Raw genomic sequence first — 17,084 nt, 5'->3', positions numbered from 1 at the left:
TTAGCTAGTGAACCGCGCTACAGTGTACTAAACCGCGCGCAGTTTATTTTATGCGCGACATAGAGTTTCATACAGTAATTATTGTGTGAAACTCTATGATGCGTGCACCGGCTGACCTGCTCCGCCATCACAGTGATTCGCACTCCTTCGTCACGTTCTCTCCCCCCATCACACTGCTTCACACTACACCCTCTCAAACTACACAAGAACCGCAACTAATCATGCGAATTAGCAAAGGCAAGGCGCAGAAGACCAGGAGTCAAGCAGAACACAGTCAAGCAGACCAGGACTTCTCGAGTCCTGGTCTTCTGCGCCTTGCCTTTACTAATTCAAGCATGAACCAACTAGCCCAAGCAAGAGCTTTACTTAATCATGCGAAGAGTTCAGTGATCGTAAAGCTAAGGTTCAATAATAGTGACGGTAGTGAAACGACCGAGTGTGGCGTTGACGTGGCCGCGCGCCCTTTCTTCGCAGGGTTAGCGGCGGCAGCGTGTCGTCATCCAACCGGAACACGCCGAGCCCTCCACCGGGCAGCTCGTCCAGGGCGCCCGACCCGCACCTGCTGCGCAAGAACCACGACGTAAACACGGTGACCATCGTGCAGACCACGGACACGTCGCAAGTCATCAACCAGGACACCGTGATCGTGTCAGTGTCGGGACACAACGCGCGCACGCTGGTGCTGCCCTCGGGACACTCGGAGGTGCAGGTGACTCTCGCGCACGTCTGACACGCGGCCACGCGGCGCCCTTCGCCGCCGCCGGACGACGCTTCCACGTCGTACGCCTGCGCGGGCAGGCACTGCGGCTGCCGGCGCCCACACGTCGCCCAGGACGACCGACCGGCGACGCGGGACGACAGGCGGCGCCGGCGCCGGGCGCGAGACGACGGCATGCCGGTGAGCGTGCTCTCACAAACCCCTCTATCGCGAGTAGCCGCGGGGCAGGAGCGTCGCTTTAGCTGTACCACCGTGTGCCTACACCAGCTGTGCGATATCGGCACAATCTCGTATAGGGTGTATGCACTGAAGCTCGCCCGCGGCGCTGCGGTGCCTCGGCGCAGGCTGGCACATTTGTGGTTGCACCTCAGCAGATGACAACGTGTTCTCCCAGTGTTGCTCTGCAAAAGTATCTTCTCTTATCGCGTGTGGTTCCGCTTCAACAAGAAAACGAGTGATAAATGTTTCACTGAATGTGCTGTGTGAACGTGCGATATAGTGAGCTTGGTGGTGTGGGTGTGAGCTTCACCTAAATGTGTCAGTAAATCTCCGAGTATGCGCTCCTGGGTACACTACACTACGCTACACCATCCACAGCAGTGGATGGTGTAGTTCACACACTTCTTATTACAGTTGAAGAAACAAGCACAACAATGTCAGCATTCAAGGGCATATTCCTATGACATGCTTACAGAGCCAAATGTGCAAACAAGCATCTGCGATTGCGGCTGTGCAGGTACTGTGCGCTTGCATTGAGCTCCGCCGGGCTTCAGCAACAGCCCATATGAATGCCTGCATCATCATCTTCCTAAATGCATGAGGGTAGCTTTTGCAGTGGAGGAAAGATGCGTTCTAGCTTCGCCGCGTTCTCAAACCCGTGCACCCTACTAAGTACGCAGCCGCAAGAACGCAAAGCTTGTGCCATCAGTGGTAAGTAGCCCTCACTTCACCACCGAGCCATATAAATGAACGGTACATTCGCACGTCATTGTAGTCGTTTTGAAATCAAGTTGACCGTGTGAAGCTTGCATCTGGGACATGGTCTTTTAATAAGGTGAAATTAATGTAGTTCACAGGGTGTGAAACGTCAATGGAGTGCGACGCTGAGCTGCAGTCTACTCAAAGCATTGCAATCACAACTCAAACCCATGCACCCTACTAAGTACGCAACCGCGAGAACGCAATGCTTGTGCCATCACTGGTAAGTAGCCCTCACTTCGCCACCGGGCCATATAAATGAACGGTACATTCGCGCATTGTTGTGGTCGTTTAGAAATCGAGTTGACCGTGTGAAGTTGCATCTGGGACATGGCCTGGAGAATGTGAAATCAACGTAGTTCACTGGGCTTGAAACGTCAACGGAGCGCAACGCTGAGCTGCAGTCTATTCAAAACATTGCAATCACAACCATTCAAGTGCATAACTTCGAGAGTTCGATCACATCTCTTATCACAGAAGGTGAAACTCTTTTGTGATGACAATGTCATCGTCTTTCGAAAATGCGAAAAAGTTAGTCATATTAGCTAGCACACCATTTTACCACCAACATCTTACAGTCGTCTCGAATCCACTGATCGACAGGGCAATGAGTAGCAGTAAGCCAGATGCCAAGCTTCATTGTCGCTTTTTCAGGTCTTTGCATCACCATGAACACTGGTAAAATCACTAACATGTGATTATGCTTTTACACCAGCCTGTGGAACACTGTGGTGATAAGCTGTTCATCTTCCACTGTAAAGGGTGCCTTTGTACATTTAGGAAGAAGTAGCAGCAGGAATACGGGCTGTTGCTGAAGTCCGACGGAGTTAAATAAACTGTACGCTTGTAAACGCAAATGCCTGTTCACACATTCAGTTACATGAGCATGTCATAGAATCTTGCCCTAGAATTCTGACATCGAATACTGACATATTTCTGCTTGTTTCTTGGCACCTGCTAGAAAAAGCGCAGTCAACCATGCCATGCACTGCTAATGCGTCTGGACCCATGAGCACTGTAGGGGTTGAGGGACGGACTTCGGGATGAAAACCAAACTTGGGAGGGTTTATTTGACATTATTTACAAGGAGGTGAGACTCAAGTAACATTCGTACAGTCATTACGGGCCGGCAGCAACTCGGACGCTGCGGCTCGCGGCAAGAAGTTCGAGAGAGGTGAATCAGGGAATCAGGGAATGCTCTGGTCTCTCTGGAATGCTTCTTTTAAACCCTTCGAGGACTGGAAGTCGCGTCATGTTCGACCAATGGGAGAGTCCGCTCAGGTGACGCCATTTTCAGCCAATGGTTGGCACCCGTATCGCGTTGTCACACCTGGCGGCTCTCTGCAGTCTTGCCTCGCAGACTTGCAATGCACTTCTTATGAGGTGGAGGAGGGGGGGGGGGGGGGGGCGCTCATGCTCCATTGTACAAGGGCCCACCTGCTCCCGGTGGTACGGCTCCGCAGTGGTGGCAAATGCCTTCTTCAAAGGAGAAGAGGGGCGACAATTGGGCTCTATTGTCCGAGGGCCCCTTCTAATCCCGGCGGCGTACGAACTTGTTTGCAAGTGTCCTGCCTCAGGAATGTGGCACCCCTGCTTCTGCATTCCTCAATTAGCTGTGCTGCGATTCGAAGTGGTTTGGGGAACTCGAAAGTAGGCGCAGGAAACAGCTCCATATCTAACAGCACATACTCGGACATTGATTGACATATTTAGGTGATGCTCACACCTACACCACCAAGCTCACTACAATGCACATTCACACAGCATATTCAGTAAAACATTTAACAGTAGTTTTCTTGTTGAAGCGGAACTACACACTATAAAACAATATGCCTTTGCACAGCAACACCGGGCAGAACATGCTGCCGTCTGCTGAGGTGCAACCACAAATGTGGCAACCTGCGCCAAGGCACCGCAGCTCCGCTTTGCGGCCGAGCCTCAGTGCGTACACCCATAGATTGCGTGCGTCCACTACACCGTTGAGTTCTATAGTTTCATATTATGAGAGCGCACACGGCTTCAGCAACTGCACGAGACAACCCTGTCGTGTGATTTCAAATAAGTCTGACCAGAGTAACAATGCAGGCTTGTTAATACACTATCGTTATCTGAGTTTTTCTTTACTGCAAATAAGCCCAGACACAAGAAGACACACATGGTGCTGTGTGTCCTGTGTGTGTGTTCTTGTGTCTGGTCCTCATTGCGCTTAAAAATAACCTTGGTCAAATAGGTTCCCCTGAAAACCTTTTCCTAGACACAAACCAGTTTCTCATAAACATAACGCTTTCTTGGAGTGTTATGTTTGGAGCTTAAGTAGGGCGGGGGAATAAAAAGTGCTTATAGTTGGAAGTGTTTGCTAAGCTCAGCTACACTGCATTGTTTCATTGGCTTTTTGTAACAATTTGCACATCAGCTATTCTAAAATTCCTAAGTAAAAAAAGATATATGTCACCCGCTCGAAGCAGGGCAGGCTACATGTGGGACAGTAATAACCATTTACTCGTTTTTAGCACAACTTTTCAAATGTCAAGCTACATACAAATCTACAGTATATGCATATATGTATCACTAAATGTGTTTGGTGATGCAAAAGTGCAAGGCAAGAAATGTGATCCAAGCTGCAAAGTGGCAGACAATCACCCCGTGAATGTGGTATGTGGAGATATGAGTTGATGGACTCGGCTGTAGTCCCAAGAATGAACCAGAGCTCTTAGAATGGGTTGTTGTTTGGCACCTATCTCTTACATTGAAGCCATGCCAGCTCTAACAAGCTGGGCACCCTGAAAGCATGCGTCGCTGCTTGAGCCACATTCAAGTGCCCCACAAGTGGTAGTTCCTGCAGTAAGGTCATTGAGGTACCCCACTCTTTCCTCCATTGCTGCAAGTAAATTGTGTCAAAGACCTGCCAAATTGTGAAAGTTCAGCGAAAAGGTCAGGGCAGGAACAGGCAGTTGATGAAAAATAGCCACACATCAGTGTACGACTAGCTTCGCTTTGTGGGTGATCTCAAGGATTGTTGTGCACAGCCTGGGCACTGTGTCCGAAACAGTCTGTATGCACAATGAAACAACAAATAAGGAGGATAATAAGCTTTGAAGTTTTCAATCTGTATTGGACCTGCATCTTCAGCTCTGCTGCAGTCCCAGAGCTTGTTACATAACAAACAGAAACAGTTTCTCCGTCATTGTACACTTTCCATCCACTTAGGGGATAGTGAGTTGGAAGATCTCCCTGACATATCCTTGATGACATGCATGCAGCGTAGAAGCAGATTGTGAAGAAAAAAAGGCTGTGGCTTAGGTAAGGTTAAGCCCAGGATGCGAAGCATACTAGCCTTTATTTTAGTTGCTGAACCACTGTTTAGCCTGGTGAACTGCTGTTGCTTGGCTATATTTGGTTCGGCTAGACGGAGAAACAACTCATGCATTACTGCTTCGCCTTCAAGAGTGGAACGCGACAGCGTTCCCGTCGACCCGCCAAGGGGTGTAAGACAATGGGCTACAGGGCAGCGACTACGCGCCCCGCATTGGACGCTGTGAGCGTCGAGCAAAGCAGCGTTCGGCGCGGCAACGAAATGTGCGCCTGAGCAAGAGACGCACGCCTTAGAAACAGCTCGTTTCTAAGGCAACACCGCATTTACTAGAGGCGCTTTTGTACCGCTTTGAAGCATCGTACTCGTGGCTCAGTGGTAGCGTCTCCGTCCCACACTCCGGAGACCCTGGTTCGATTCCCACCCAGCCCGTCTTGCAAGAGTTGAGCCAAAGCCACTTCTCCTCTGTCGTGACGTCAAGGTGTCACGTGGTTTCAAGGCGACACCGCCGCGCCTGAGGAGCTGGGTTGAGCTCTCGTAATATGCTTCGCATAAAAATTATCCAACGCACCTAGACCTGTTGTACTGCTCAGCCTGCGCTGTACAAGCGACGTATGGGCATCCTCATTCCACCCGTCAACCATTTTGAAGGTGCAGAAAAAGTGTGTGTGCAAAGCTTCGTGCGTTGCGAGATGAACCATCTTGGGAAGAAGTGATTCATTGTGCCCAAAAGTTAAGCATTGCTGAAGCAAAGCCAGTGTAACATTTAACTGTCGTTTTTATCTTGGGCAAATTTGCATCACAGTATTCGTGTGTCTCTTTATGTGGAATCATCAAATTTTTCAAATTACTATTTACCTATTTGTGTTTGCTGCTGGGGGATTGTAAGTCACCGTCCTTTTATGCATCGCTCCAGTGCCACGCAAGCTTCCTTGCTAACAGCTTGCTGGAGAAACGTGCAATCACATGCAATTAGCTATGCAGGAATGCTGAACTGTGTCAATACCAACATTACATACTTGCAATTTTCTATGTGTTCAGAATGTGCAGCAGCAATAGCTTATCCCACTTTGCGAGGTGGTGTTTTGACCAATAAGTAGCGGTTCCCTCGTAGGCTTCAGGGATGCAGGCCCCTTACATCACTGGCCACTATTTGCCATCAACTGACTTTTTGCAGGCTATACCCAGGGGTATTCACCTACACAGACAGCTCCTACCATATTTAGCACATTGTGCCTTATCCCTGGTCAAGCAGCTGCCTGGCATATCTTCTCATGACTCTTACTGCAAGAACTTTCCTCACCCAGCAGCGTTATCAAATCAGCCGATAAATGTTTTTGAGCGCAGGTCTTAGGCGCCCGTTCCTGCGGCAAGCATCAGCATTAACCGAGCGAACGAGTACAGCGAAAGATGAGAGTGAACATTGTCTGAGTCTGTCGACAGTGGCTTCTGTGAATCGTGCCCACGCATCACCAACGCGTTGGTCCCACACGGTTCCTCTCACGGTCTCCTAATTAGCCATGCAGTCAGGCCACACTGTGCTCCATTTGAGCTTGCAAGAACTGCAAGAATAATGTCCATTCAAGAAGTGTGTCTAGACGGTACTAACTTGGTCTTTTTGCATTTTGAATGGTCTGTTCGAATTTGGAAGCTGTAAAGTAGCTGTAAGATGTGCAGCTTAGCTTCGTGTCCTGTGGAATAAGTTCACGACAAGAAGCATTATGTTTAGAAAATGCTGCAGACTCATAATGTGTTGTGGGATTGGATGTTCAGCTTCAAGCCTCGCACTGAGAGATGTCATTTATCAACTGCAAAGCCAAGCGAATCAACTCACTTGCTAGGTCTTTCATAAAGTGCACATGATGTTCCTCAAAAAGATGCAAGAAGATAACATCTTCCGTGTATGCTATAGTGGACATAGTCTAGCATAATATCCATTAATTGCTAAAACGGAAAGTTCTCCACACCAAATGTGATGCATGGGGACATATATACAAACCTTCAAAGCTCCGAATATGGCAAATCAGTTCTGCAGAAGCCCACTAGGTAAAGCAAAGTACACAAAAGGGAAAAATTGGCATCCACCCGAATTGTAGCATGAAGCTACAAAGAAAACTCATCCTAATTTCTCAGAAAGAAATCCTCCCAATTCAAGAAGAATTCGTCCTGGTCTGAGACTCGAACCCGGGACCAACGCCTTTCCGGACGGTCGTCCCAATATCTGAGCTAACCAGGAAGCTTGTCGATTGCAGAGCGAGGGCAAAGTAATCGACAACTCGAGGCATTGGGACACTGAATACGGTAAATCAATTCTGTGGAAGCCTGCAAGGTGGAGGAAACCTTGCGGGATTCCGTAGAACTGATTTGTCATATTCTGTGTCGCAATGCTTTGAGATGTCCATTCACCCTCATTCTGTGATCTGCTGATCCCTGGTTAGCTCCAGAAACCACGCCAGAAAGGGGTTGTTGCCGCGTTTGAATCCTGGACCAGGATGAATTTTTCCTTAACTGCAAAGCATTCTTTCTGAGAAACCTGTGTGGGTTTCTTTTCTAGCGTCGTGCTACAATTCACGTGGATGCCAATTTTCCCCTTCAGAGCTTGTAAGAACACATTTAGGAATGCCTACTGGGCCCATTTTTATTCACAGAAACACACAATAGTGAAGCATACTGAGTACATGTGCATTTCCAAGAAATGTGACTGGCGCAGCTGCAGAAAGAGGGTTGATGTCTCACTTTGACTTTATTAAGATGGCGGTAATTCCCACACAGTTAAGCTGTAGAGTCCTCTGGTGCCAGCAGGGTTGATGAGACCCATGCACATTGCGATGGGCAGACAGCAACTACATGTTCATCATCCTCAGAAGTGCCGAATTCATGAGCACTTGCTTGTGGGCACTCAGTAGTCTCAGGTTGCTTCTCCAAGGTTCAGTGTTTCTTGTATAAATGCAATGGCACAGCATGGCTGTTCGCCTCAATTTTTCCGTAAGCACCTCAGTGAAGGGTTTCAATACCTTTGCAAGCTCTCATTTCTGAGGAGCACTGCAAGGACTCTTCAGCAGTGCTTCCTGAATATTTTCCAGCAGTGATGAAGGTATTGCTTGTACTGCCAGGACACTCATAGTCTCTGCATAGCCGCTCCAACTAAATGTATCAACTCAGCAACTCAGCTCGTGTGTCAAATGTGAAACTACCTCTTGCCATGTCAAGTGCTAAACTTTCATGTGTGATAATCTCCGTCAAAAATGATTGGCATTGCCTAACCAGGGCAGTAAGTGAAACACTAATCTTTCTTTGGCTTGTGACTAACACCTACAAATGCACAGTGCCATTTCGAGTCATAAAGTGTCTCTTTCTTTTCAACATATAGTATGTTAGGTCCCCGGGTAAGAACACACGATAATGGCCAACAAGGCTTATTCATAACTGGAAGATTTGGTTATGAAGCGCACAAACGGTTACAAAATATCTTTAGCCAAGTCAAACTTGTGCAAAAGAAACAGAGAGAAAATGGCAGAAATGCAGACAGCAATATAATTTACATGCCTTTTAAAAGTTCAGACTCAGTAGACTGTGCAATTGAAGGTCGGACTCAATCGTATGAGTTCTTAAGATAGCGATATGCTCCCATAATTTCGTGCATAACCAGGCTATGAGCCACAACTGCGCCCCTGCAGTGTTAAACAACGGTAAGAAGCAATTTTTCAAAGGTGAAATAATAGTATGTGAAAACATGCTCCCTAATGTCAGTTTTCTTTTTACCTCTGTACTGTCTACAAGTTAAAAAACATTTATTGTATCTTTAGAAGTTCGGAGGTTCCTTTTAAATTTTTTTTTAATGAGATATTCTTTCGCAATGGTTTTTCAGCACCTGTGTAGTTCCTGGAAAACTTGCCATTTGCATGAAGAATATTTTCATTAAAAAAGCCTTTTCAAACAATTTGGCTTGGGATGAGAAAAATTAGTTGTGAAACACATATTCTAGTTGCACTGCAGTGGCAGAAAATATTTCGTGTCCAAGCACAACCTTTGGAATAAAATTAAGAATGCATATGAAAATAAATAAATAAATAAATAAAATTCAATTTAGCTCTTTAATTCACCATTCTGCTTACTACAGTAAGTGGAAAGCATTACTGCTGAAACTGCTGTCTTTAACATATGTTTCTTTTGTTTGTTTTTTGCAGATATGCCATGACTTTCTGCAGACTCCTGGCTACTCCTTATGGAGACTGCATGAACAGGGCATCTAAGACTGTCTCCAAGCTCTCTCCTGTTTGATCTGCCAGTCAACCCTTGAGCATCCAGATTCCTGAGCTGACAGCCTTGTGAATATGTGCATAGGGACAGTCGTGAGAGACACACCAAGTGCAGAAAACAGACTGCTACTTGTGCGAGGTGAATCAGCCTATCCTGTTGAATGTGTGTGCCTGTGTATAGAGCATGTCTGTCACTTGAAATGTTGTGTGGGTGTAGATATGCACATTGCGTCACTGTTTACCCCCCGAGTGCTCGCTTGTTATCCAATGTTGCCATGTTGCCAGCGCACTGCTGGGCAGATGATGGGTGAATGCTATCACATGTGTTGTTTCCAAGCACTTCTGTTTGACGAAAAAGGGTTGTGGTTGGTTGAAGTGCTTCAACCTCCGAAGATTGAGTTTAGTTTTACTGCTGTGTTTAGGCCCATTAGATATCTACCTGTAGTGAAAAGTTAGTGTTATATGAAGCTCATCATCGTTTGGTCACATATATTCTGCACTGGAAGTGCACTGTCAAGAGTGTTCCTACTACGTGAACTGGTGCAAAATTGTGCAATATTCATTTATAGCTAATATAAGATGGTTGTACACTACATAAATGGTGTTTTCTCAAAAACAGTTTATATAGTCATCAAAATTGGCAGCTTCAACACAAACACAAACTTCCGTGTACACTTTATAAGCCTATGATCACCAAACATTTCCTACCATATCAGAAAAATGTGTGATTCTCACCATGTTTTATGTGTTGCTTTTGGTTTAAGTGGCTGCATCTTCAGAATGAAATTGTTAGAGTATTTCTTACCTCTTGGCCGCTGTGGCTTTTAGGTACACAGTAGGAGCTAAATTCCTAAAAAATATTAATTTACAATGCTAAATTTTGTTGCATTACTTCACATCATGGTTGTATTGGCCATTGTAATATGTATTCACAGGCTTGGTTTCCAGCGTATGAGGAAGTTATTTCGCATGGCTAAGTTAACTGTTTGGGTTTTGGGATCTTGCAATGTGGATGCTGTTGTGACTGCATTTGTGCTTGTGAATATAGTTGTACATACATAACATCTGCGTCATCTGATCATTCTGCTGCAAACTGTTCAAAGCAGTTCTTGGGAACAATTTGTGATTGGATGAAGAAGCACATGCTGGTTACTGCGCGTAACATCATGTGGTCTGATTTTCTTGCTTTAAGACCAGAAAATGTTTGTGGTTGAGCGTAGTTAAATATTAGTTTGGGCAGCTTCACTTTTCGAAGCGTATTGGATACCCTAATAAATGTTTTTATTTTTCATTTGTTTTTACACTTTCTATGTACTGTTAGTTCTTGAAGGCCCTAATCTTAAGCTGACAAGTGAATGCTGAAAATACCGGGTGTTCTTTTTAGACCGTACACAATTTATAAAAATTGCAGGTGGCAGATAGCGTAATTCTAGTCATTGAGATGGATTACTCAAAGAGGCGGACATTACTTCTACGATGAATTGAAATGCATAATTGACTAAATCACAAATATTCACAGATTGACTTTTTAATTAGTTACTGTGCAGCACATATTGCAATTCATGAATTGCAGCTGGTAAGTTTGCAAGGCATATTCACTTGGAATTAATCTTGAGGATGACACTAATTTCAAAATATTCCTTCTAAAGTATGTGATGATGAAATACATGGGTGGTCCAGTTACTTTTGTGCTTTAATGCATAGAGCAGCGGTTTGTTACTTTAAGAAAAAGTAAGCGCAACATTAGTGCATTTCTAGTACAAGTTTTATGGCACACATCTCGAAAACCGTGCAATCCTTAATTCGTTCAAAGTGGGCATGCGTTGCAAACTCACCAGCCTCAATAAGTACATTGCAGTATGTGCTGTAAAGTAATTCATCAAACAGTTTTAGTGAATTTTTTTCAATTAGTCGAATATGCATTTTGATTTCTGTACAAGTAATGTCTGCCACTGAGAGTAATTCTGCTCAAGGATTAAAATCACATTACCTGGCACAAGCGATACTTATCGATTCTGCATGGTCTAGAAAACACACCCCGTATAAATGTAATTGAAAACAAAAATAAAAAGTAAGGCTTTCTGACACATGCAGATTACAGATATCTTTATGGCATCTTTTAAGAAATGTTCTCATCCTTGCACACACTGTATCAACCTATATGAAGCTCAACTTTAGCGTTGCCTTTAGGTGCTGTAGTTTTCATCAGAAGTTTATTCGTTGGCATTTTTTTCTATTATCTGCAAGAAGCAACTGTCCTAATCTTTGCTGCACCTGCTCACATTTTTTTTCCATCAGTAGTGATGGTAATTAGTAAACATTAAGGTTTCAACTTCTTCCTTAAGCCTACCTGAAACGTATGATGATTTCTGTAGATACTCTGACCAAGAAGAGATTAGCACTACTCATTATGCTTTGCATTTATGTTGATGCATGCTGTGCCTGCATGTCAAAGACCTGACATGTCTACTTACGTTACACTGTCATAAGAACAAAAACAGCTTTTTCAATCATTTCTTTTTCAGCTTATTGTAAAGGCATGCTCTTTGGTCAACAACCTGTGTGCTTTGTGTGGAATTATATCGCCGATAGTGTTGCTTGCTTTCTTGTTCTGGCAGTGTAGCTTGTGTTCTTGGTGCCATACTAGAAAGCAGGGCCGGTGTAATGTGAGGATTTCTTTGCTTTATTTCATTCCTTTATCATCTGCCACTGAGGACTGGCTGATCTTGGTGAAAACATTGGCAGAATGTTCAGACCACTGACGAAACACAAAAAGTAAAAGAATTGGAATAGAATAATTACATTGTCCTGGCTCGCATTGAATCTTGCACCCATTTGTTTCCTAGTGCCATCACCTGGCTGGTCCAATGCCCAGTTTATGCTCTGTCTCTGCTCAAATAAATTGGCAAGCACCGGTTTGCTCATGTATAGTGAAGGGCTTTTATTTTGGTAATTGTAATTGAAACGAACTGGTACTTTATGGCAGGAGGCTGGGCTGGCCTATCCATTGGCCAATGCAGGGTCTTAGACAAAATATCTTGTGCTATTGGAATCAAGTGTGTAAAAAAATGAAATCTAAAATGCTGTTTGTGATAAGATTCTTGTGAGGCCTTGATCAAACAGGAAAGAGTTATTTAAGGTTTGTGTGTAGTCTTATAGGAAATCAGTGAAGCAACTGGTGGAATTGTACCGCCAGCAAACAAACATTGCTTATAGCTGGCTCAAATCTTTTGCATCAGTGCAGTTTTGTTACTGGCGCTTCCCTGTCATGAGCATTCATTTACTAGTGTGAAAAGCCCGTGTGTTGTTTTATACGCATTTTTTAGGCAGGCCAAAACAACAAAGCACCAGATTACACTGTAGCTGAATCAGTTAGCTTTGCATTATTTACTCAGTCTACTGTTAAAAATGAGCTGAAAACAGGATTATGGCTACAGATTTTATATAGGTTCTGGTATTACAATTACAAAAGTTCTAATGCACATATGTTTTCATTTTCTTGTATAGCTTCGGGATCAAAAAAGATTGTTTTGCCAAAAGTTGTATATGTAAGGCCAATGAGCCTTGTATATGTCCTCACCTATTTGTGCAGAGTGAGAAATTCACATCTTAATCTTTTAGAAGCTTGAGGACATGTCTTCTTGTGTTTAGCACTAAAGGAAAGTTAGATTGTAAGCAAGGCTAGGCTGGGATTTTAGACTTTGCTGATGTGGCATAGTCACTCTGCAAATAAACATGACGCAGTAGTGATTGTTTACTTTGTTGTGACACACCTCCATATTCCTTTTTCATAAAAACATATCACAAACTCTATAAGCTTGCTTGCACATGTGAAGACACCTAACTTGAATTGTGTGTTGTCGCCTGCGTGCAACTAGTCATTCATTTTTTGCTGAAGCATTCTTTGGTCGATTGCAGTGTTCTGTTGAACAAAAATGATCAACAGAGTGCTCTACTGAAATGTCTGTTGCCATTAATGTAGCATATTACTTGTCTTGTAGATGATATTGTGTGTAATGATTGTTTTCCTTTAGCTGTATTGTACAAGCTTTGTCGGTGTTCCTTTGCAAACTTTGGTCTTCAGGACATATTATGATACAGAAGGTGACCTCTGCAACTTCGACATAACTGGAAGATGAAGCAAAAACACTCGTTATAAAGCTTGCACATGATCTACCAAATAACATTGAAGTCACTTCAGTGAATATATGCTTCCACCATAACCTTAGCATAAAATTTATTCACTAAACAAGAACTGTACCACATCCACATCCTAGTGATTGTTTGCTGCATATCGGAATTCTGGTTCAGTGCTTTATTGATGCCAGAAGTTTTGTAAATAGCAGCACTTGTCTCTATTATTTGATGTTTGAAAAACCTAGTTCTTTAACAATAATTGATTTTTGGATGGCATCGCAGTAATCAAGGTGCAGACCGGCACGTCTCAAAGCATAATGTTGCAACCATCTGCACTACACTTCACACACCGGCATCAACACACTGTAGAAAGAAAGGAAGGAAGGAGCCTTTGGGATCTTCAGTATTTCTCTTCCATGTGAGAGGCAATTTGTGTGGAAAGGGGACTGTCCAGTGCATGTTGTTCAGTGAACAGAACGTGAAGCAAGAACATTAAGAGCGAATGCGTCCTTGCGTCTGTGTGTATAAATAGAAACTGCGTATGGCCACACTGCTGTTCTCCTGTAAATACAAGATATATATATATATATATATATACATACATACATACATACATATATATATATATAAGAACACATATATATTTTACTGTACCATACAGCTGTTCTATGACAACGGATGATATTGTGGCCGTATTCAGTGTTGGAACGGCAGAATAAAATGTTTGACCAAAGCTGCGCCATTTTGTGAGCACTTTCATTCTCTCTGCAACAGTATTTAGCCCACAGAGCGAACGAGTTTCTGGATTTAAGAGAGTGTGCTGGCACTGTGCTTACTTAGTGAAATTAAAGGAGCAGTGGCATATTTTTGAAGTTTCCGAAACTCTACTGCATGCATCTTCCGTATTAAGGATAGAACTTAGCAAGGGTTTAACTTGGGGGACACTTGAAAGATGTTTTGCTTTTATTTTAAAAGTAATCTCAAAGTACTGGACACGGCGTCATCAACATCATTGTGACAGCAAAATTTTGTGTGTGGCAGTAAGGATATGTACGATGTTACTACGCAAACACCGCACATGTTTCTTGTGTGTTGGGAGGAGGCAGAATGGGTTCCCCAGCATGTGGGAAAAAGCAATTGTCATTTTTACACAAATATGAATTGACAGAGTTGAATGCTATACAGCTACGGTGGGCACACAAAAGAAAGCAACCATATTAGAAAGTGGTGTCGTCCAATCCAGCATTTGCTTATATAAAACGCTGGAAGTATAAGACGTATAAGAACACGAACTTTGGTTTTTTTGGAAGCGCAAAATTTCGTCGTGACAACTGAATCATCATTGGCTTTTAAAGCGAAGCTTTCTTTGCGAACCCTCCCGGACTTTTTTGACCGTGGCTGCTACTGTATTGCTGATTAACTCATACATTCGAAAGTCGCCGCCAAAGCACTCCGTACAGATGGTTAACCAGTGAAGCTGAAACGTGCGGCCCCGGCGTTTGTCACTGGGTTAATCCTGACGGTTCATTAAAGGACGGCTTGGTAGGCTGCTGGATCCTCGGTACGCAGTTGCTGCTTGTGCTCAGCTGCACGAGCCTGTTCTTGTGCCCGGGCTGCAGCATTGGCTCGGCGTAGACAAACTCGTTCCCGGTTCTGCTCGCGACGCTGCTGATCGAAAGCTGCCTGCATCTCAGGAGAACGCATGAGCATGGCCTACCGATTTCGGAGCTGGACAGAAACTGTTGCGTGCGCATTCAGCTGCGATGGAGAGCAATGGCGCTACTGGCACAGTCAATCGTGCGCCTTTTTTTTTGCGCATATGCGTTTGGAATTGTGCCAGAGAAGTTTTCAGCATTCAGGTGACAGACGGGCGGACGGACGAATCGGCTAGCCATACACAACTTCGATGTAAAAAATTAAATTGTGTACCCTATTGAACGTTTGTTTCTACGCATGGCCGCCCAATGCTCTAACCATTAGGCCACAATAATTTTACAGTGGAAGCTGTTATGGGCTCACTCCAATAGCTGTTTCAATTGGTGATCGTGTCCGATGCCACAGGTGTTCGTAGCAGCTATCACTGGGAATGAGAAAAGAAATACCCGATTCCCGCCATAATTGAACCCATGCCTGCCGCGTGGTAGTGAGCTATTCTACCACTGAGGCACGCCAGCACTTGCTATTATTTATTTACAATACCTACAGTGCCCAAACGGGCATTATTGAAGGGGGGAGTACAGAAAAGTGGGAATCAAAATAATTCCATTCATACATACACACACACAAAAAAAATTTCCAGACACCACGAACACTAACAGGTTAACACTCTTCGTTACACATTGTAGGGGTTGAGGGTGTTACGAACTTCCAACCGGTGCCACCAGTGTTACGACACCCAACCGGTGCCACCAGTGTTACGAACTTGTACCGCTGCACCACGATTACGGCTTTGTGGTCCCGTAGCGCTCGTCACCCGTTTCGTGACAGAGCGTTGGTAGCGAAGACTCCGAGCCTGGCGTCGATGAGAATAACAAAAGGGACTTTATACATTATCTACAGGTTATCATACAGGACATGAACGGGTCGGCACTGGGGCCGAGTGCTCACAACAAACGCGACTGTTCTCGCACGACGACGTCCGGCGAAAACGCGTGACACATCTCACCCCAGTCGGGAGCGACACTCTCTCCCGGTGGGTTGGCGGATCCTGTTTTCGAGCGGCGTGTCGCTGCTTTTATAATCCCCGAGGACCATTGTCACTCAAACGGCCCAATACAAAGTCAGCACACGACGGTCGTCCGAGGGGTCCAACCAGCGACCGCGCTGGCCACCCGGTTCAAAGTTCGCGCGCGCGGTGACCTCCAGGCAAAGGGAGGTGCGGCGCCGGGCTGTCTGGCACACGCGGACACGTCCAAACACGCTGCTCGCCGAGGCTTCTCCCGCACGACGGCGCAGCATCTTGTCTTGTGAAGGGAGAATTATGGCGCTCGCAGGATAGATTCCGCATCTTGCAGATTCGGAATCCGGGCTTGTGGTAATGGCACAACAAGGGACGGACTTCGGGATGAAAACCAAACTTGGGAGGGTTTATTCTACATTATTTACAAGGAGGTGAGACGTCAAGTACCAGTCGTACAGTCATTACGGGCCGGCAGCAACTCGGACGCTGCGGCCCGCGGCAAGAAGTTCGAGAGAGGTGAATCAGGGAAACAGGGAATGTCCCAGAATGCTCAGGTCTCTCTGGAAGGCTTCTTATAAACCCATCGAGCACTATAAGTCACGTCATGTTTGACCAATGGGAGAGTCCGCTCAGATGACGCCACTTTCAGCCAATGGTAGGCGCCCGTGCGATGGTGTCATACCCGGCGAAGAGAGTCGCCGCTCCTTCAAAGGAGGGGAAGGAGGGGGGGGGGGGGGGCGCTCATGCTCCATTGCACGAGTGCCCACCTGCTCCCGGTGGTACGGCTCCGCAGTGGTGGCAAATGCCTTCTTCAAAGGCGAAGAGGGGTGGCGAATGGGCTCCATTGTCCGAGGACCCCTTCTAATTCCGGCGGCGCACGACCTGGGGGCCGCAAACTTGTTTGCACTTGTCTGGTGCTCCTCTGGAATGTGCTTTCCAGCTTCTGCATTCCTCAATTAGCTGTGCTGCTATTCGATGTGGTCTGGGGAACTCGAAGTAGCC

General features: G+C 45.3%; 1 protein-coding gene across 2 annotated transcripts in view; it reads left to right on the top strand.

Moving 5' to 3' along the window:
- LOC139048638 (uncharacterized) overlaps positions 1-14,003 on the top strand; it is a 257,675-nt gene extending 243,672 nt beyond the window's left edge. For both annotated transcript variants that reach the window (XM_070523092.1, XM_070523091.1), the window contains 2 exons: positions 475-898; positions 9,194-14,003. In XM_070523092.1, the coding sequence (XP_070379193.1) occupies positions 475-730 (256 nt within the window). In that variant the 3' untranslated portion in view covers positions 731-898; positions 9,194-14,003. The remainder of the gene's footprint in view (positions 1-474; positions 899-9,193) is intronic.
- Positions 14,004-17,084: the final 3,081 nt, after the last annotated feature.

This window comes from Dermacentor albipictus, chromosome 8, assembly GCF_038994185.2.
Source record: "Dermacentor albipictus isolate Rhodes 1998 colony chromosome 8, USDA_Dalb.pri_finalv2, whole genome shotgun sequence".
Taxonomy (NCBI): Eukaryota; Metazoa; Arthropoda; class Arachnida; order Ixodida; family Ixodidae; genus Dermacentor; species Dermacentor albipictus.
This window is presented reverse-complemented; position numbering and strand designations above follow the sequence as displayed.